Source organism: Somniosus microcephalus, chromosome 10 (genome assembly GCF_052327205.1).
Source record: "Somniosus microcephalus isolate GS21.2 chromosome 10, FLI_Smic_1.0, whole genome shotgun sequence".
NCBI classification, from domain to species: Eukaryota; Metazoa; Chordata; class Chondrichthyes; order Squaliformes; family Somniosidae; genus Somniosus; species Somniosus microcephalus.
Genome location: NC_140996.1, coordinates 233,766,223 through 233,788,238, shown reverse-complemented (window position 1 = coordinate 233,788,238; position 22,016 = coordinate 233,766,223). Strand labels below are relative to the sequence as shown.

General features: G+C 52.0%; 1 protein-coding gene across 1 annotated transcript in view; it reads left to right on the top strand.

Annotated features, from left to right (window-relative positions):
- The window catches only part of rnf169 (ring finger protein 169), a 34,239-nt gene extending 12,778 nt beyond the window's left edge, over positions 1-21,461 (top strand). The window contains exons 2-6 of the mRNA XM_085999792.1: positions 1,500-1,576; positions 7,898-8,071; positions 10,379-10,497; positions 11,008-11,107; positions 14,522-21,461. Of these exons, the coding sequence (XP_085855918.1) occupies positions 1,500-1,576; positions 7,898-8,071; positions 10,379-10,497; positions 11,008-11,107; positions 14,522-15,613 (1,562 nt within the window). The 3' untranslated portion in view covers positions 15,614-21,461. The remainder of the gene's footprint in view (positions 1-1,499; positions 1,577-7,897; positions 8,072-10,378; positions 10,498-11,007; positions 11,108-14,521) is intronic.
- Positions 21,462-22,016: the final 555 nt, after the last annotated feature.

The window sequence follows — 22,016 nt, the reverse complement described above, 5'->3', positions numbered from 1 at the left end:
AGCGATGTGCTGGGGCTGTGATGATTGACCTTCAACAACCACAACCATCTTCCTTTGTGCTAGGTATGACTCCAGCCAGTGGAGCGTTTTCCCCGATTCCCATTGATTTCAGTTTTACTAGGGCTCCTTGATGCCACACTGGGTCAAATGCTGCCTTGATGTCAAGGGCAGTCACTCTCCCCTCACCTCTGGAATTCAGCTCTTTTGTCCATGTTTGGACCAAGGCTGTAATGAGGTCGGGAGCGAGTGGTCTTGGCGGAACCCAAACTGAGCATCAGTGAGCAGGTTATTGGTGAGTAAGTGCCGCTTGATAGCACTGTCGACGACACCTTCCATTACTTTGCTGATGATTGAGAGTAGACTGATGGGGTGGTAATTGGCCGGATTGTATTTGTCCTGCTTTTTGTGGACAAGACACACCTGGGCAGTTTTCCACATTGTCGGGTAGATGCCAGTGTTGTAGCTGCACTGGAACAGCTTGGCTAGAGGCGCGGCTAGTTCTGGAGCACAAGTCTTCAGCACGATAGCCGGGCTGTTGTCGGGGCCCATAGCCTTTGTTGTATCCAGTGCACTCAGCCGTTTCTTGATATCACATGGAGTGAATCGAATTGGCTTCTGTGATGGTGGGGACCTCGGGAGGAGGCCGATATGGATCATCCACTCGGCACTTCTGGCTGAAGGTGGTTGCAAACGCTTCAGCCTTGTCTTTTGCACTCACGTGCTGGGCTCCACCATCATTGAGGATGGGGATATTCATGGAGCCTCCTCCTCCCGTTAGTTGTTTAATGGTCCACCACCGTTCACGACTGGATGTGGCAGGACTGCAGAGCTTTGAGCGAATCCATTGATTGTAGGATTGCTTAGCTCTGCCTATAGCATGCTGCTTCCGCTGTTTAGCATGCTTGTAGTCCTGCCTTCATGGTGGTGACCCTTTGTTCTATACACTCAGTGAGCACAGAGATTGTTTCCTCCGAGTTTCTACAACACACCGTGAAAGGCAGGCTTGGGTTTATATAGAACCTTCTCTTTCTGTGTTCAAAATTATGGGGATTTTGATAAGAGTACATAGAGAGAAACTGTTTCCCGTGGCAGGAGGGTCGGTAACCAGAGGACACAGATTGAAGATCATTGGCACAAAAGCCAGACGGGAAGAGGAGGAGACATTTTTTTACGCAGCGAGTTGTTGTGATCTGGAACGCGCTGCCTGAAAGGGCGGTGGAAGCAGATTCAATAGTAACTTTCAAAAGGGAATTGGATAAATACTTGAAAAGGAAACAATTTGCAGGACTACGGGGAAAGAGCAGGGGGGGTGGGACTAATTGGAGAGCTCTGACAAAGACGGCACAGGCACGATGGGCCGAATGGCCTCCTCCTGTGCTGTCAGATTCTACGAATACCGTGGCTCCAGGGGCCAAGGATATCGGCCGCTTCAGGAGCCTCGTGAGACGGGAGTTGGGTTTGTCCTTAGTGAGTTTGCCTGTTTTGTTTTGTGCTTGCAGAGCCTGTATTCCGTGCTCCTCTGGTGCTGAGTAAAGCAGGTGAAGTCCGGGAGGAGTTTGAGAACCATCTCCGACAGGTACTGTCCTCCGTCGCTTCAATTACTTCAGTCGCCCGTTTTTGAGAACGGAAGGGCGCGTGAAGAGGGGCATGGCGGGGGTAACGGCCTTCGGGCCCTCTCCTTCCCGTCGACCCTGACTAGGTAGCACTGTTACGGGCTGTCGCTGACGTCCCCTTGGAGGAAACGTAATGTTCCTGTGCGTGAATCGAGTAGCGGAGAAATTGCAGATGAAATCACCCTTTCTCGTCTCCCAATTATTTTCTCTCCTCTCCTGAAAGGGCTGACTAACTATTACAGCTCATTCAAAGAGCCGGCACAGGCACGACGCGCCAAATTGCCACCTCCTGTGCTGTAATGTTCTCTGATTCCATAACCGGGAGCTTCTCTCCGCGTTTGGGCCTAGCGTTGTCGAGCTGTTTAACCATGGGGGGCATCATAGCAGAGTCGATCCTGATGCCTGTGTGTGTGTCTGAGGGTGGTGATCGGGAACAGGGACCCTGGTTAATTTCCTAACCCTAATCTCCCTCCCCCCCCCCCATCCCACCCTAGCCCCAACCAAGGTACTGGGCCAGCTGTAATGCTCTAACCGTTGCTCTCTCTGTGATTGGCCAACCAAGCACAGATCAGGAGTGAAACCCGGTACTTTCCTGATCTGTTTTTAAAATTCTCATCCTTGTTTTCAAATCCCACCCTGGCCTCACCCCCTCCCTATCTCTGCCTCTCCCCCTCCCTATCTCTCTCGCCCCCTCCCTATCTCTCTCGCCCCCTCCCTATCTCTCTCGCCCCCTCCCTATCTCTCTCGCCCCCTCCCTATCTCTCTCGCCCCCTCCCTATCTCTCTCGCCCCATCCCTATCTCTCTCGCCCCCTCCCTTATCTCTGCCTCGCCCCCTCCCTATCTCTCTCGCCCCCTCCCTATCTCTCTCGCCCCCTCCCTATCTCTCTCGCCCCCTCCCTATCTCTCTCGCCCCCTCCCTTATCTCTGCCTCGCCCCCTCCCTTATCTCTGCCTCGCCCCCTCCCTTATCTCTGCCTCGCCCCCTCCCTTATCTCTGCCTCGCCCCCTCCCTATCGCTGCCTCGCCCCCTCCCTATCGCTGCCTCGCCCCCTCCATCCCCACAACCAATGTTCCCTCTGATTTTTTTTCCTGCGCGGGCCCTTTAAATTTGCTGCACGGGCGCATGCGCCGCATCTCCTCCAGCAGCGGCAGCTGGTGAGTGGCCTGCGCGAGATGTCTCAATCAGTGCACGGCCGCGCACCTTTGGGAGAGCAATGTCCACAACCCCCCGAGATCTCTGTGCTCCTCTAATTCTGGCCTCTTGAGCATCCCCGATTAGAATCGCTCCACCATTGGCGGCTGTGCCTTCAGCTGCCGAGGTACTAATCTCTGGAATTCCCTCCCTAAACCTCTCCACCCCTCTCCTCCTTTAAGTTGCTCCTTAAAACCTCCCTCTTTGACCAAGCTTTTGGTCACCTGGCGTAATATCTTGGTGTCAAATTTTATTTGATAATTGCTCCTGTGAAACGCCATGGTACGTTTTACTACGTTAAAGGTGCTATATAAATGCAAGTTGTTGTAGCAGTCAACTATTCAACCAGGGGACAGGGCAGCCCCGTCCAGGACTGTGTTGACGGCTACACTTTTCAGTACTGGTCGTTGGACAGTAGCAGGAATTCTAGCTGATTTTCATGTGTGGGTGTCCCTTCCATAGGGCACTGGTCAGTGCCCATAGCCTCATTTCCCCCCCCCCCCCCCCCAATCGGAGATCCGTTAACTCGGCACGGACTGAGAGTTGAACCCGGCATGCTCCTGATCTGTGTAACCCAGTACCGCAAGGTTAAATCATAAGAATTAGGAGCAGGAGTCGGCCGTACGGCCCCTCGAGCTGCTCCGCCATTCAATAAGATCACGGCTGATCTTCGACCTCAACGCCACTTTCCCGCCGGTCTCCATATCCCTCGATTCCCTTGGCGAACCCAAAAATCTATCGATCTCGGGCATGGATATGAAACAATTCAGCATCCACAGCTCTGGGGTAGAGAATTCCTTTAGAGAAGCGGCTTGTTAGGCCACTGCAGAGGGCAGTTAAGAGTCAACCATTGCTGTGGGTCTGGCGTCACATATCGGCCAGACCGGGTAAGGGCAGCAGATTTCCTTCCCTAAAGGACATTAGTGAACCAGCTGGGTTTTTACAACAATCCGGCAGTTTCATGGTCACCATTACCGATACTAGCTGTTTATTCCAGATTTATTTAATTAACTGAATTTAAATTCCCCAGCTGCCGTGGTGGGATTTGAACTCACGTTACCAGATCATTAGTCCAGGCCTCTGGATTACTGGTCCAGTAACATAACCACTACGCTACCGTTCCCGTGTTCTATTCATTCTCTCCTCTTGGGACCGCCCTCTGATCCAAGGAATCAATCTAGTGAACCTTCGTTGCACCGCCTCTAAGACATGTATATCCTTCCTTAGACAAGGAGACCAAAACTGTGCACAGTACTCCAGGTGTGGTCTCACCAAGGCCCTGTACGATAGCAAAATACTGCGGATGCTGGAAATCTGAAACAACAACCGAAAATGCTGGAAAAACTCAGGACACCCTGCATGTTAACATTCTGCGAGTGGCAGTTGAAAGCTGAGATGTTTGGCGAGTGTGGTTGGGGGTGGAGTAGCAAGGTGTGTACAGGCCTGAACTGCTGGCGGCCTCCCAGTAGCCTGAAGGTAGGGGAGAGGGTTTACTTCACTGCGTCCAGCTCTTGCTCCCCTCTCCTGAAGGGGCTGACTCTTGCTGGGGTTGCAGCTCCCTGGTGCTGGGCCTTCCACAGCCCCCTACCCCCACCCAGTTGCCATTTCTTCATGCGTGAGGCTAGACGGGCTGTTTGGTGACAGACATGTCGGTCCGGTCTGCGCGCGCACCGCCCCTCTGTCCCAGCGGGTGTCACTGGCTGGGGGTGCCGAATAATCCTGGCAGAGTGGCCATATTTCAGAGGACAAGTACACAAATCGTTACTAGCTAGTGGACAGGTACAAAAAGCAATCAAAAAGACTAACGGAATGTTGGCCTATATCTCGAGGGGGCTGGAAAACAATGGGGAGATGGTAGGCTTTAGTTGTATAAAGCATCTGGAGCACTGTGTTCAGTTCTGGGCCCCGCCCCTCAGGAAGGACATATTGGCCTTGGAGAGGGAGCAGCGCAGATTCACCAGAATGATACCGGGGCTGAAAGGGTTAAATTACGAGGACAGGTTACACAGACTGGGCTTGTATTCCCTGAAGTTTAGAAGATTAAGGGGTGATCTTATCGAGGTGTTACATAGAAACATCGAAGATAGGAGCAGGAGTAGGCCATTCGGCCCCTCGAGCCTGCTCCGCCATTCAATGCAATCATGGCTGATCATCCAAATTCAGTACCCGGTCCCTGCCTTCTCCCCATATCCCTTGATCCCTTTAGCCTTAAGAAATATAAATGTTTAAAATGTTAAAAAGGAGTTGATGGAGTAGAGAGAGAGAGTCTATTTCCTCTGGTGGGGGGAGTCCGGAACAAGGGGGCAGAACCTTAAAATTAGAGCCAGGCCGTTCAGGGGTGATGTCAGGAAGCACTTCTTCACACAAAGGGTGGTGGAAATCTGGAACTCTCTCCCCCAAAGGCTGTGGGTGCTGGGGGTCAATTGATAATCTCAAGACAGGTCGATAGATTTTTTTTGGGGGTATGAGTATCAAGGGATGTGGAGCAAAGGCAGGAACATGGAGTTGCGGTGCAGATCGGCCATGATCTAACGGAACGGTGGAACAGGCTCAAGGGGCTGAAGGGCCTCCTGCTCCTCTGGCACAGACCTGGAAGCTTCCGGAAACTACGCTGTCTTTATCGACTGAACGGGCGAGGGAGTAGTCCCGACAATAACTTCTGGGTTTTTAACCGGCCGAAAGTAGGGCTCGTATCTTATCGAGACAAGTCTGTGCATGTTCCTAACTCCCTTGGACAGAGGCCAGGGCTGAGTCGCTGCACTGGAAGGCAGGACACAGCAGTGAGGAGAGGTGGGAAGGGAGCCAGGAGCTGGTTTCCATTCAGAGCAAACCAGACGTCTGCATAACAGGACTTGTTCCTCTGTGTCAGACCAGTTAACATTGTGAAACTTCTGTTCTGCTTGTTATGCAGAAGATCTTGGTAACTGTCCTGTATGTGAGTTGGGACTGCTTGTTGGTGTCCTTTGTTTAAGTAACCTTTTTGCCCCAACATCTGTACAGTTTCTGCCTTTTGTCAAGTCCAAAGACAGGCAGTGGGATGGGGGCTGCGATCCTTGAGCCCACAAGCCAGGCCGACACTCCCTGTGCAGTACTGAGGGAGCGCTGCACTGTCGGAGGGGCAGTACTGAGGGAGCGCTGCACTGTCGGAGGGGCAGTGCTGAGGGAGCGCTGCACTGTCGGAGGGGCAGTGCTGAGGGAGCGCTGCATTGTCGGAGGGGCAGTACTGAGGGAGCGCTGCACTGTCGGAGGGGCAGTACTGAGGGATCACTGCACTGTCGGAGGGGCATTACTGAGGGAGTGCTACACTGTCGGAGGGGCAGTACTGAGGGAGTGCTGCACTGTCGGAGGGGCAGTGCTGAAGGAGCGCTGCATTGTCGGAGGGGCAGTACTGAGGAAGCGCCGCACTGTCGGAGGGGCAGTACTGAGGGATCACTGCACTGTTGGAGGGGCAGTACTGAGGGATCACTGCACTGTTGGAGGGGCAGTACTGAGGGAACGCTGCACTGTCGGAGGGGCAGTACTGAGGGAGCGCAGCACTGTCGGAGGGGCAGTAATGAGGGAGCGCTGCACTGTCGGGGCAGTAATGAGGGAGCGCCGCGCTGTCGGAGGGGCAGTACTGAGGGAGCGCTGCACTGTCGGAGGGGCAGTACTGAGGGAGCGCAGCACTGTCGGAGGGGCAGTACTGAGGGAGCGCTGCACTGTCGGGGCAGTAATGAGGGAGTGCTGCACTGTCGGAAGGGCAGTACTGAGGGAGTGCTGCACTGTCGGAGATGTCATCTTTCGGAGATGTTAAACCGAGGCCCCGTCTGCCCCCTCAGGTGGACATAAAAGATCCCATGGTACTATTTCAAAGAAGAACAGGAGAGTTCTCCCCGGTGTCCTGCCCATTATTTATCCCTCAACCAACATCACTGCAACAGATTATCTGGTCATTTATCTCATTGCTGTTTATGGGAGCTTTCTGTGCGCAAATTGGCTGCTGCGTTTCTTACATTACAACAGTGACTACACTTCAAAAAAAAGTACTCCATTGGCTGTAAAACGCTTTTATGACGTCCTGAGATGATGAAAGGTGCTACAGAAATGCAAGTTCTGTTTTGTTTTACTTTGAAATGCTGTCACTGTTGTGCAAGCAAATGCCGCAGCCATTCTCCGCACAGCAAGATCCCACCAGCAGCAACAAAGTGAATGACCAATTAGACTTTTTGAGTTCGGCCTTGGACGAGGGAGGTGTGCTGGCCAAGTAGAACTGGCTGTCCTATTTTTGAATCGTGCCACGGGTTCTTTTGCAGCCACCCGAACCCCCAGGCAGGGCCCTTGGGTTAACGTCCCATCCAGAAACCAGTGCAGCGTTCCCTCAGTACCGGAGTGGCTGCCTAGATTACACACTCCAAGTCCATATGGAAATACACAGGAGATTCCACCCACCCCAACGCCCCCCCTGGCTTTTGAAGTCGAAAAGACAAGTTAACGTTTCAGGTGTATTCCTTCTTCCAGAACGGGAGTAGTCAGCCAGGCAGTGCTCCTCCCGGGACTGTGCAAAACACGAAGGGGATGGAGTGAACTCGCACTAACTGCTGCAGAGAGGGAGCTGGTTAGAGAGTAGATTTTAAATTGCTACATTTAAGGAGTTGAATCCCTCCATGGCTTCCCCCCCCCCCCCCCCCCCTATCTCTGTAACCTCCTCCATCCCCGCAACCCTCCAAGATCTCTGCGCTCCTCCAATTCTGGCCTCTTGAGCGTCCCCCGATTTTAATCGCTCCACCATTGCCGGCCGTGCCTTCAGCTGCCTGGGCCCCAAGCTCTGGAATTCCCTCCCTAAACCTCCCCGCCTCTCTCTCCTCCTTTAAGATGCTGCTTTGACTGAGTTTTAGGTCACCTGTCGTAATATCTCCATATGTGGCTCGGTGTCAATTGATAACGCTCCTGTGAAGCGCCATGGAACTTAAAGGCGCTATATAAATGTAAGACCTTCCCTGCTCACCTCCCGAGCTCTCCTGGAGGCTGTGGGAGGTGGTGGGAGGGGAGGGAGAGAGAAAGGGAATGTCGATCAGGATATGGAGTCTGAGGTTTCAACCTTTTCTCTTTCCAGTACGAGGCGGAGAAGGAGAGCTTGAAGGAGGATGATGAGACGGTCACGGCGGAAATAATTCAGATCATTCTGGCCGAGGGAGAGCAAGAGAAACAACAAATGGAGAAGAAGGCGGCGATCGCGGAGCAGGTGAAGAGGGACGAGGAGCTGGCGAGAAAATGGAGTCGAGAATTCGTGAGTGTTTTTAAATCCTTTCTTTTGACACTTTTCTCTCTCTCTTTCTCTCTTTTTCTTTCTCTCTCACTTTCTCTTAACGAATTGCTCCGAGAGCACAAAGAAACTGTTTGACTTGTTCTCTGACCTACTTCGCACCTCTTGGGAGAGTTCAGGGAGAAGGAGTCGGTCTGGAGTGCTTGCTGTCGGGGCGGGATACCCTGCTGTGTTCCCTTTGCGTTTTAATTGGGATTAAATCGGCTGGTATATAAGCACAACGCCACCCAATACTGAATCTTTAAAGATTTTTTTATACCACATAGTTTAGGAATAATATCACCCATTTCACAACCCCTCACTGAGGGGTCACAGTGCTCTTCGTACTGATCGAGGTGAGAGTGGGAGCTGAAAGTTTATATTTCCCCTCTGTCGACCAAGCTAGTTAAGGCATAGTGCCCGTGCGGAACAAAGCTCCCGTTTACTCTGACCGAACACACACTTGCTGACAGCGCATGTCTGCAAGCGGGATTAGGCTCCGTTATGATGCCGCCCTCAGCCAAATAGCCAGCTAGAACTCGATATCGAGGCTCGTGCACGATTACTCGAGGGCTGCAGGTGCTGATGCAATTATACGCCAGCCTGAATCATCACCTTCCGGAGAGGCGAAGTCGGGGAAGAACTAAAAGCTGAAATGTCTGAAGGCACTTGACATGCAAACGCAGGCGCTTACCGTTGCGTCGGTGATTGTGGCAACCAATCTGCACGCCACAAACGGCAAGGAGATGAAGGACCAGTTAATCCGGTTTTGGTAGAGGGAGGAATGTTGACCAAAAGGCCAAGCTCCTCTTCCAGTAGTGCTTTGGAATCTTTATCACCCACCTTAAACACTGGAACAGACAGATGGCAAGACCTGCTGAACTGTTTTTTAGTGACGTTGATTGAGGGCTAAATATTGACCCAGGACACCGGGGAGAACTCCCCCTGCTCTTCAAAAGTGTAGAGGATCTGCCCCACCTGAGAGTGCAGACGGGGCCTCCGTTTAGCGGCACCTTCGACAGTGCAGCGCTCCCTCAGTACTGCCCCTCCGACAGTGCGGCGCTCCCTCAGTACTGCCCCTCCGACAGTGCGGCGCTCCCTCAGTACTGCCCCTCCGACAGTGCGGCGCTCCCTCAGTACTGCCCCTCCGACAGTGCGGCGCTCCCTCAGTACCGCCCCTCCGACAGTGCGGCGCTCCCTCAGTACCGCCCCTCCGACAGTGCGGCGCTCCCTCAGTACCGCTCCTCCGACAGTGCGGCGCTCCCTCAGTAGTGCCCTTTGACAGTGCGGTGCTCCCTCAGTACTGACCCTCCGACAGTGTAGCACTCTCTCAGTACTGACCCTCCGACAGTGTAGCACTCCCTCAGTACTGCCCCTCCGACAGTGCGGCGCTCCCTCAGTACTGCCCCTCCGACAGTGCGGCGCTCCCTCAGTACTGCCCCTCCGACAGTGCGGCGCTCCCTCAGTACTGCCCCTCCGACAGTGCGGCGCTCCCTCAGTACTGCCCCTCCGACAGTGCGGCGCTCCCTCAGTACCGCCCCTCCGACAGTGCGGCGCTCCTTCAGTACCGCTCCTCCAACAGTGCGGCGCTCCCTCAGTAGTGCCCTTTGACAGTGCGGCGCTCCCTCAGTACTGACCCTCCGACAGTGTAGCACTCTCTCAGTACTGACCCTCCGACAGTGTAGCACTCTCTCAGTACTGTCCCTCCGACAGTGCAGCACTCCCTCAGTACTGCCCCTCCGACAGTGCGGCGCTCCCTCAGTACTGCCCCTCCGACAGTGCGGCGCTCCCTCAGTACTGCCCCTCCGACAGTGCGGCGCTCCCTCAGTACTGCCCCTCCGACAGTGAGGCGCTCCCTCAGTTACTGCCCCTCCGACAGTGCGGCGCTCCCTCAGTTACTGCCCCTCCGACAGTGCGGCACTCCCTCAGTACTGCCCCTCCAACAATGTAGCACTCTCTCAGTGCTGTCCCTCCGACAGTGCAGTACTCCCTCAGTACTGCCCCTCCGACAGTGCAGAGCTCCCTCAGTTACTGCCCCTCCGACAGTGCGGCGCTCCCTCAGTACTGCACTGGGAGTGTCAGCCTAGATTATGTGCTCAAGTCCCTGGAGTGGGACTTGAACCCACGATCTTCTGATTTAGAGGATAGATTGATACCGACCGAGCCAATTTAAAAATGAAAACATCTTCTGGTAAATGTATTTTCCCGGAATGATCAGATTTTTGTGGGGGCAGTGTACATGTTTGTTCCGTGAGATACGAGAAGCAATATTAAGGGGTTTTTCTTCCGCAGACTGCTGACAACATGTCCGATTCAGAGAATGAAGAGCCGGTAAAACGCATGTCCACCCGGCAACGAGGATCGGCGGCCAACAGCAAGCTGAGCTCCAACTCCTCCGGTCGGATTACAAGGTAAGCGGAGTCCTGGCCTCTCAACCTGGTGTGCGGTTTTAAAATGACTATTTCAGAATGATTGATGGTCACAATCTCGCAACTGTGCAAGGAGCAGCCCATTAAACAAAACTCTGCTGCCCCGTGTCCTAACTCGCACCAAGTCCCATTCACCCATCACCCCCCCTGTGCTCGCTGACCAACATTGGCTCCCAGTCCGGCAACGCCTTGATTCCAAAATTCTCATCCTCGTGTTCAAATCCCTCCACGTGTTCGCCCCTCCCTATCTTCGTTACCTCCTCCAGTCACCGAGATCTCTGCACTCCTCCAATTCTGGCAATTCCATTCGTTCCATCGTTGGCGGCCGTGCCTTCAGCTCCCGGGGCCCCAAACTCAGGAATTCCCTCCCTAAACCTCTCCTCCTCTCTACTTCTCTCTCCTCCTATAAAGGCGCTATATAAATGCAAGTTGTTGTAGAAGTGGCCGGGAATGAAGCTGCCTGTCCCTCACTCGCTGCTCCTTGCGTTGCAGTATGCTGTGCACTAACTCGGAGGAGTGTCGGAGTTGGAGCACGCCGGTGGAAAATAACCAGATCCGAAGAGCGACGCCTCGCAGCGACAGCGGAACCAAGGTATCCATGGTTACAGCAGTGCCACATTAATCGGGATGCCGTTGTTATAGTGACACGCTGTGCAACGCATTTCCTTTGTTGCACTTTTTTAGGTAGTGAAGGGCTGGCCAATCGGTTGGAAACGTTGGTGACGCAGATCCTATGGCAGCATATTGGCGCTAATGCATTGTAGGATCAGTCTAGAGCTGTTGTTAAAACCCATCAGCCGTGACTCAGTGGGCAGCACTCTCGCCTCTGAGTCAGAAGGTTGTGGGTTCAAGTCCCACTCCAGAGACTGGAGCGCCTAATCCAGGCTGACACTCCCAGTGCAGTACTGAAGGAGTGTCGCACTGTCGGAGGGGCAGTACTGAGGGAGCGCAGTACTGAGGGAGCGCCGCACTGTCGGAGGGGCAGTACTGAGGGAGTGCCACACTGTCGGAGGGTCAGTACTGAGGGTGCGCCGCACTGTCGGAGGGGCAGTACTGAGGGAGCTGCACTGTCGGAGGGGCGGTACTGAGGGAGCGCTGCACTGTCGGAGTGGCGGTACTGAGGGAGCGCTGCACTGTCGGAGGGGCGGTACTGAGGGAGCGCTGCACTGTCGGAGGGGCGGTACAGAGGGAGCGCTGCACTGTCGGAGGGGCAGTACTGAGGGAGCGCCGCACTGTCAGAGGTGCTGTCTTTCAGAAGTGATGTTAAACCCTCTTGGGTGGACGTAAAAAATTGAAGAAAAGTAGGGGAGTCCTGACCAAAATTTATCCTTCAACCAACATCACTAAAACAGATTATCTGGTCATTATCACCTTGCTGTTTGTGGGATCTTGCTGTGCTCAAATTAGCTGCCATAATTCCTACATTACAACAGTGACTACACTTTAAAAGTATTTAGTTGGCTGTAAAGTGCTTTGGGAGGTCCTGAGGTGGTGAAAGATGCTGTATAAATGCAAGTCTTTCTTTCTTCAGTTGTTCTACATAAACCAACCCAAATGATCAACCACAGCTTGAACCAAGTACCTCACTGGCTGATGGTACCAGTTACCCTTAGTGTAGTTTGCGAGATATTGAGGACCGAACGGAGTGCCTTGTTCACAGTTACTTATTGCGCCACTCATAAGCGGGTAACAGTAATAGAATTGTCGCCGTAATCATCAAAATCACAAATATGGTCGCATCTATTTGCAACACCAGATTTCTGATTGATCCCCTTGGAGGACAAGATCCTGTCTGCCTAAGTAATCAAGTACTTTGCCAATAATTTGAGCCATTCATTCTGACTGCCAGACTCCAGATAGCGCTCACCCACGTGGGTTAGGACCCTCTCTCCACACCCCTCCATCTCCCCCCCCCCCCCCCACCCAACAAGTTCCTGCCCACCCCACCCCACCCCAAGTTCCTAACCTTCCCCCCAACCACCCGAGTTTCTGACATTTTATTCACCCCAACAAGTTCCTGACCACTTCCCCCGCCAAAGTTTCTTCCCCCCCCCCCCCCATCCCTACTGTGTTCCATATGCTCTTTTCCCCCCCCCCCCCTAGTTCCTGGCGTCCTCTTCCCCCCTCCGATCCCCTCCCTTCCCCCCTCCGATCCCCTCCCTTCCCCCCTCCGATCCCCTCCCTTCCCCCTTCCAATCCCCTCTTTCTCCCCCCTCTGATTTCCTCTCCCCCACCCCTACTGTGTTCCATATGCTCTTTCCCCCCCCCCCCCCCCCAGTTCCTGGCGTCCTCTTCCCCCTCCGAGTTCCCCTCCCTTCCCCCCTCCGATCCCCTCCCTTCCCCCCTCCGATCCCCTCTTTCTCCCCCCTCCCCCCCAGGCCACCAACGGATCCCCTGACCTCCGCACGGAACCAAGGAAAGTGAGGCTGACGGTGCGGGTCGCAACTGCGGCACCGTTGGGTACTGTGCATGTGTGGCTTCGGTATAACGCACACATGCACAAAAGGCCGCAAAGTTGTTCATGCAAATAATCACAGCACACAAATATAGGAACAAGAGGAAGCCATTCCACCCCTTGAGCCTGCTCCACCATTCACTCGGATCATGGCTGATCTTCACCCACCTTTGCCCCATATCCCTCAATCCCCTTACCCAACAAAAATCTATCAGTCTCAGTCTTGAAATTTTCAATTGACCCCCCAGCCTCAACAGGAGAGAGTTCCAGATTTCCACCACCCTTTGTGCGAAGAAGTGCTTCCTGACATCACCCCTGAACGGCCTGGCTCTAATTTTAAGGTTCTGCCCCCTTGTTCTGGACTCCCCCCACCAGAGGAAATAGTTTCTCTCTCTCTCGACCCGATCGAATCCATTTTACGTTTTAAACACCTCAATTAGATCACCCCTCAGTCTTCTAAACTCGGAAACACAAGCCCAGTCTGTGCAAACAGAAAATACTGCAGATGCTGGAAATCTGAAAAAAAACAGAAAATGCTGGAGATACTCAGCAGGTCAGGCAGCTATATTTATATTTTTTATCCACATTTTTTGTCTGTGTCTTTTTTTCTTCTCCCCCACAGGGCAGCTGTCTTTCATTCTGCCAGCGCAATTTACACTCCATCTAGGGCCATTCTTTGTTTCTTAACCTGTCCTATTACCAACTCCTCTCGCCTTGAATGTCTCTTAATGTCTCTTAACCTCTCCTGCCTTCTATCCTATCACAGACCTTCCCTTTTGTTCTTTCATCCCCTCCCCCCTTTCCCAGCCCCTACACTTGCTTAAAAATCTGTTCCATTTCCTGCTTTTTTCCAGTTCTGACGAAAGGTCATCGACCTGAAACGTTAACTCTGTTTCTCTCTTCACAGATGCTGCCTGACCTGCTGAGTTTCTCCAGCATTTTCTGTTTTTATTCCAAGTCTATACAACCTGTCCTCAATTTAACCCTTTAACGAACCTGCGCTGCACCCCTTCCAAGGCAGATAGATCTTTGATGAATATTATAGAACTACATAGGATTTACAGCACAGAAACAGGCCATTCGACCCAACTGGTCCGTGTCGGTGTTTATGCTCCACACGAGCCTCCTCCCACCCCTCTTCACCTCACCCTATTCCTTTCTCCCTCGTGTTTATCTAGCGAGTTCCACGTTCTCTTCAGTGTGTATATTTCTGCAGTGTGCTGGGGTAGTTTCCAGATTTTAAAAAAAGACTTGCAGCGCTTTCATGACCACCGCACATCCCGCAGCGCTTTCCAGCTCACAGAGTACTTTTTGGAGCGTAGTCACTGTTGTAATGTAGGAAACACGGCAACCAATTTGCGCACAGCAAGCTTCCACAAATGTGATGATGACCAGATAATCTGTTTTAGTGATGTTGATTGAGGGATAAATATTGGCCTCAGGACACCGGGGAGAACTCCCCTGCTCTTCTTCGAAATAGTGTCGTGGGATCTTATCCGATTTACATGATTTTATTTGTGCCTTGCAAATCTTGCTCCCTTTTGCTTCCAGACAGCGTCGCTGACCACCAGCTCCCTCAGCACCAACGCCCTAATCAACATCCTGTCATCCTCTGAGAACAGCCGGTCCAACTCTGCCCCCGACCTGAGCTTGGAGAAGCGGACCCTGAGTGACCCCTCGCTGTCGGTCCCAGTCAAGCGGGAGCGGTCGGTCAGCCCGGACAGCAACGACAGCATCTCCGAGGAGCTCAACCACTTCAAGCCCATCATGTGCTCGCCCTGCACCCCGCCCAAGAAGCTGCCGGACGGGAGGCTCCTGAAACCCAAGATCGTCAAGTCGACGCCCAGGAACCTGGGCTGCACCCTCCAGAAGGCGACAACCACAACAACGTATGAGGTGAACCCCAAGATCTTGGAGAAGTGGGGCCAGATCCTGAAGGACCGCCGCGAGGAGAAGACTGCCTCCAAGGGCACCCTGACCTCGGAAGAGGAGGAGGAAGAGGAGGCCGTTGGCCAGCCGGTGTTGGAAAACGAGGTCTCTGGGACGGTGCCGCCCGTAGCCTCGCATTCCCCCAGCCCCACGGGGGCCGAACGGTCAGACCCGCCAGCCGAGCTCCGGACCGTGGACTACTCGGACTCCGCGGAGGTGCCGGACTCCACCGTCGATGATCCGGCGGAGTGGGAAGCCACGGAGGGCAACGCGGGGGCAAGCCCGGTCCGGCACGAGGGCGCAGAGCAGGAGAACGAGCTGGACCGCGATTCCAGGGGCCCGACTCCCGCCCACACCGGGGAAATGCACAGCAGGGGCGTCGCCGTGGCCAGCAGCAGCAGCGCCACCAGAGGCAGTGGGGCAGGGGGCCCCTCGTCCTCCCGGTCGCACCGCGGCAGGAAGAGGTACAGCAAGACCAAGCACACAGCAGCGGACAGGAGCAAACGGGCCAAGTGGAGCACGGCGGGAAACATCAGCGCTCTCGACCCAGTGTCACTCACTGTTCTGGACCGTGCCCGGCAAGAGGAGGAAGACCGGAAGCTGGCGTTTAGGCTTCAGCGGCGGTTTGACTTGGAGCGGACCACGGTTAACCGGAGAAAGGGGAGTGAGGACAGCTACCTGCTGCGGACAAAGGTCTTCTCCAGCGCCAAGTAGCTGGATTGGGATCGTTAAACCCCCCCCCCCCCCACCTCAGCTCTGCTCCCCTCAGCCCAGGGGTCTCTGCCTGTTGCTCCCAGCCTGTGTGATGTGCAGCCAGTACAGGAATAATACAATCCTTCACCTCACGCTTTTTTTATTTTTGGTCTTGATCCTTTGTCACTTCAGATATGCTGCCTGTAATTTCACCGCCCAATTTCCCCCACCCTGAGCCCCAGAACGATTCGATTCAAGCCGGTTGGTCGGTCAAGGTCTCTGAGCTGTGCGCTTTGACCCTGAATGGTTGAACGTTGCCTCACCCCCCATGTTTTTTATCACGCGAGCTGCTCCCGAGTGGTACATGCTTGCTGAAGATTTGTGTTCGCGACTCTCTCCTCCCGGGTTCGGCACCACCGCTGCTGGAATCAAAATGGTGGACCAGGTGCGGCGGAGGAGCTCGTTCCCCCGGGCGGTACTGGGTCCGCGTTGTTGGTGTGAGATTGTAGCGGGGGAAAGTGGGGGCTGTTAAATAATTCGCATTGCAGATCTTGTACCAGCAAATAGCCACATCGCAATCTATAGTTTATCTTTATTTTTTTTTAAAAGGGGAACAGTTCTCGGGTGTGGGAAGAAGAGGAATTACTTTTTTTTAAACCTAAAGTATTTCTCTTCTCCTGGCTCCCCCCCCGCCGACCCTCCATCAGTCGATGACTCCCACCCCCGCCACCGCCGACCCTCTCTGTCGATGACTCCCTCTCGCCACCGCCGACCCTCTCTGTCAATGACTCGCCCCCGCCACCGCCGACCCTCCCTAACTTTGTTCCCTCACTGAGTTGGGAGGAGAGTTTCACCGTTGTCAGCATGTGTCCCCTGGCTGGATACGAAGTCGCACAAACGATGCATTGGAGTTGGTCTGTGCTGGGTGCCCTGGGTCAGAGCGTGGATCCACATCCTTCCTGGTCTCGCTCCGGTTACAACTGGTGCCGAGCTTTTGTGTCGTATCCAAATACTGCCTCCTCATCCCGATTCTGTAACTCGGTGCTACTCCTGTTTCCTCTTGTGGTTTAACTGGAGCTCTCAGCCATGCGAACGTACGGAATTGACGAGCAGGGTAAGACCGGCTGGTCCAACAAGCCTTTCTCACACCATGATGGCTGGAGTATCTTGACTAAACACTTCCTACCCAACTCCCTTGATGCTTCCTAGTGTGTGTGTGAGAACGAGCGGGTAGGGTGATGGAGAGGTGCAGTATCGTGGGAGGGCCTAATTTCCCATACCCCTATTAAGAGAGCCAAGAATCCCATATATTAATGATTTGTTTCACTGCCTGAGTCAGTTCCTATTGAAGAAGAATGAGAGGTGATCTCATTGAAATATATAAAATTCTTAAGGGGTTGACAGGATAGATGCTGGGAGGTTGTTTCCCCTGGCTAGAGAGTCTAGAACCAGGGGGCATAGTCTCAGAATAAGGGGTCGGTCATTTAGGACTGAGATGAGGAGAAATGTCTTCACTCAAAGGGTTGGGAATCTTTGGAATTCTGTGCCCCAGAGGGCTGTGGATACTGAGTCATTGAGTATATTCAAGGCTGAGAGATTTTTGGACTCTAAGGGAATCAAGGGACAGGAACAGGAGGAGGCCATTCAGCCCCTCGAGCCTGTTCCGTCATTCAATGAGATCATGGCTGATCTGCAATCTAATTCCATATACCCGCCTTTGCCCCATATCCCTTAATACCTTTAGTTAACAAAAAGCTATCAATCTCAGATTTAAAATTAACAATTGATCTAACATCAATTGCCATTTGCGGAAGAGAGTTCCAAACTTCTACCACCCTTTGTGTGTAGAAGTGTTTCCTAATTTCACTCCTGAAAGGTCTGGCTCTAATTTTTAGACGATGCCCCCTAGTCCCAGACTCCCCAACCAGCGGAAATAGTTTCTCTATCTACCCTATCTGTTCCCCTAATATCCTGAAAACTTCGATCAGATCACCCCTTAACCTTCTAAATCTTAGTGAATACAACCCTAGTTTGTGTAATCTCTCCTCGTAACTTAACCCTTGGAGTCCGGGTATCATTCTGGTAAACCTACGCTGCACTCCCTCCGAGGCCAATATATCCTTCCTAAGGTGTGGTGCCCAGAACTGCTCACAGTGCTCCAGGTGTGGTCTAACCAGGGCTTTGTACAGCTGCAGCATAACTTCTACCCCCTTGTACTCTAGTCCTCGAGATATAAAGGCCAGCATCCCATTAGCCTTTTTGATTATTTTCTGTCCCAGTTCATGACATTTTAATGATCTATGTACCTGGACCCCCCAAGTCTCTTCGGACCTCCACTGTTTCTAGCGTTTCACCATTTAGAAAGTACTCTGTTCAATCCTATTTATGTCCAAAGTGGATGACCTCACATTTGCCGACATTGAAATCCATTTGCCACAGTTTTGCCCATTCACTTAATCTGTCGATATCCCTGTGTAATTTTATGCTTTTATCTACACTGCCGCCTATCTTTGTGTCATCGGCAAATTTGGATACATGACTTTCTACGCCATCATCTAAGCCGTTAATAAATACTGTGAATAGTTGAGGCCCCAACACAGATCCCTGCGGGACACCACTAGTCACATCCCTGCTGCCTGTCTCCTGCTGCTCGGGCAATTTCCTAACCAGCTCAATAATTTGCCCTCAATTCCGTGGCTTCTACCTTAGTTAACAGGCTTTTATGTGGAACTTTATCAAATGCCTTCTGGAAGTCCCTATAAATAACATCCATAGACATTCCGCTGTCCACTACTTCAGTCACCTCTTCAAAAAATTCAATCAGGTTTGTCAGGCATGACCTGCCTTTCACAAATCCATGCTGCCTCTCTCTGATCAACTGAAAATTTTCAAGGTGTTCAGTCACCCTATCCTTAATTATAGACTCTAGCAATTTCCCAACAACAGATGTTAGGCAAACTGGTCTATAATTCCCTGGTTTTCCCCTCTCACCATTGTTAAATAGAGTGACGTGCAATTTACCAATCTAAAGGGACGGTTCCTGAATCAAGAGAAATTTGGAAGATTATAGTTCGGGCATCTGCAATGTGCTCACCTGCTTCCTTTAAAACCCTGGGATGGAAACCATCTGGTCCTGGGGATTTGTCACTCTTTAGTGCCATTATTTTCTTCATTACTTTATTATTTTACTTACATTACTTTTATTGAGTCCCTGTCCCTGATTCAATATTAGTTTCCTTGGGATTTCTGGCATGCTATCCTCTTCTACTGTTAATACTGACGCAAAGTAATTATTCAACATGTCCGTCATTTCCTTATTATCATTGACAATATCACCACTTTCAGTTTTTAAGGGGCCAACGTTGCTCCTGACTTCCCTCTTTCCTAATATAATTGTAAAAATTCTTTGTATTGATTTTGATATCCCTTGCAAGTTTCTTTTCATACTCCCTTTTTGTAGCTCTTACTATGTGACCCTTTGCTGATCTTTGTATCTTTCCCATTCGCCAGGATCTGTGCTATTTTTTGCATTTTTGTATGCTTTTTCTTTTGTATGCTGTCCCTTACCTCTTTACTTGGATATGGAGATCGGGCGGGAAAGTGGAGTTGATGTGGATGATTAGCCATGATATTGAATGACGGAGCAGGCTTGAGGGGCCGAATGGCCAACTCCTGCTCCTAACCCCTGTACATCTGTGACCTTCGACTTATGCACTAAGAACTCTCTCGCGGGTGGCCTGATGGTTTAAAGCTACAGTTGTGTATTTGTTAAATTACAACACTCCCCAATTATTTTCTCTCCCAGTCGAACGGGGCGAGGCCGCTCCTGGCCATTGTGCCAGTGCTGCTCTGAAACTAAGTGTAACGAAAGGGGAACTAGTAAAGCCCATTCGGTGTAATGAATCCTAGGACCAAAACTCACCCAGCCCGGCATCCAGACTCCCCCGCCCACCCCCCCCCCCAACCCCATCAACGCCTTTGACTCCACTGAAAATTGTCAATCACCTATTTGAGTAAAGATTTTTTTTTCTTCCTGAGATTATTTAAAATGTTCTACCTTTCACAAATTCCTCTGGACCTCCGATCAGACATGGCTTGATACGGTTCACCTTATCTGTGCTGTTCAATACTTTACAGCCTAGAAATTGATTAGAATATTCACCATGTTTGTACGGAGTTACCAGGATCTCTGTTGGCATCTCTCTTAAATCTGCGGATAAAGTAACTTGGTCCCACCGTATTGAGCTGTCGTGCACTAATTGAGCGCGCTGTAATCTCTGGGTTCAGACACCTCGATGTAGAGCTCGCCTTTTTCCAATCCTTCCTCCCACCTCACACCCAACACACTTTAAGTCTTGCTGCTCTCCCCGCCCTCTCCAATGCATGGGCGGCCCTTTTTTGAAGTGGGGTGGGCAGAATTGGCTGCCAGCTGATGCTGTGGAGGGGGGTGGGGGGGAGATGGGGGGCAGATGTTCCCTGGTCCATCTGCTTGATGCCAGGACGAGGATCTGAGCTGCGTGCAGTGAATCACAGCATCTGCGGGCCTGCTCCGTGTTCACAGTCGGTGTGTTCCATCGCTGTGCTGTCTTAGTTTTGACATCATTCCCTGCTCTTCAGCTCTCCAATATTATGCCCCTGCCGGTGAACGAGAGCAACTTGAGCACCTGTAACCGTTTGAAGGTGGATTCTTGTCAGTTTGTGATCTGGCAGCTAGTTGGAGTGCTAAGTGGCAGTGACTCCCGAGGAACTCTAGATGCATGGGAGAGGTGCCAGATCCTCGCACTCACTGCCTTGTCCACCTGCAGCTATTGTCCGGTGCAAAGTGTATTAAGAGGGGAGAGGGGAGCTGGGAGCTTGGAGCCCAGGTAATCGAAGGAGGGAGGTGGCCAGGAATAGAACCTGCAAGGGAGCAGACTAACCAGGTGTCGAAGTATGTTACTTGTCCTCGTGGGATAACATCGAATGTACAGCACAGAAACAGGCCATTTGGCCCAACTGGTCCGTGCCGGTATTTATGCTCCACACCAGCCTCCTCTCGCCCTTCTTCATCTCACCCCATCTCCCTCTTGGACACGAGTCTTGTTTACACCCAATATTCGCTGTATTTTGAGGTTCATTATTTAAATTCTGTCGATTTGAGCTACCTATTTCCTGTATTGGCTCTTACACGTGATTGGGAAATTATAAATAAGGGCTAATGTTTTTTGTAATGGTGTGGAAAATATGAAGACATTTTCTGTATGAAACCAGTATCAGACGAATGAAACAAGGTGGACATTTTGGTAGTACACTTTATACTAAACCCAGTAAAGCACTTAGGCACCTCCAGTCCTAACCGCTTTAAATTCTTAACGAGGAGAAATATTTGCCAAAGATATATTTAAAAAACGTAATTTTTAAAGAAGAGAGTTTGCGGAAGAAGAATTGTCGGGAAAGCAGAACTCAGTCGCGTAACCGATGTTTGCACAGAGCAGAGTTTCACGCCAAGACTTGACGGAAGTTGGTGCCAAAAGGAGTTGGACCGAGGGAGATATATATATAAAGAAAAAGACTCTGTCCAGACTATCTCGTTTGCTTTTCCTGGTGTTTGTCTCTCTTGTTCTGTGGCAAACAAGTGAAACTTCCATTATCTTCCCTGGCCGTGCCTCCCCAGTGGCTAACACAAGTTGGGGGTTAATAGAAAGGCCCCTGGAGCTGGCGTTGCATCTGTCGGAAAGCACCGCAACAAACTTGCAATATGGATGGGAAAAGAATCTGTGTCCAGGCGGATAATTGGGAGTGTGGATAATGGAGGTTCCACTGTAATTGAATTTATTTTCAGTGCATAAAGTTATTAAATTAATATGCTTTAGTGTATATAAATAACCAAGGGTTGTAATTTTTGGAGAAGGCTGGGCAGAGGGTAGAGCAAGAAACATCAGTCCAGAGCACTGCGAGGAATCCCAGTCCCAATCCCAGTGTTTCGAGCCCAAGGAGGCTGTGGTTAGGGCTACAATACTTCAGTTTTCAGCGCCAGCGGTAACCCAAATGGATTATCACCACTGTTAAAATAATGCAGATGGGAAATTCCAGGCTAAAATTTGCACCAGTCTGAAATTCCCCTTTAAAGATGGTAAAAGGAACAGAAGTGCGTCAAGTGTCAGCTTGGCTCAGTGGGTAGCCCTCTCGCCTCAGAAGGCCATGAATTCCTGTCCCACTCCAGAGACTTGAGCACAAAATCCAAGCCGACACTTCCAATACAGTACTGAGGGATCGCGGCACTGTCGGAGGGGCAGTACTGAGGGAGCGCTGCACCGTCGGAGGGGCAGTACTGAGGGAGCGCTGCACCGTCGGAGGGGCAGTACTGAGGGAGCGCTGCACCGTCGGAGGGGCAGTACTGAAGGGGCGCTGCACTGTCGGAGGGGCAGTACTGAGGGAGCGCCGC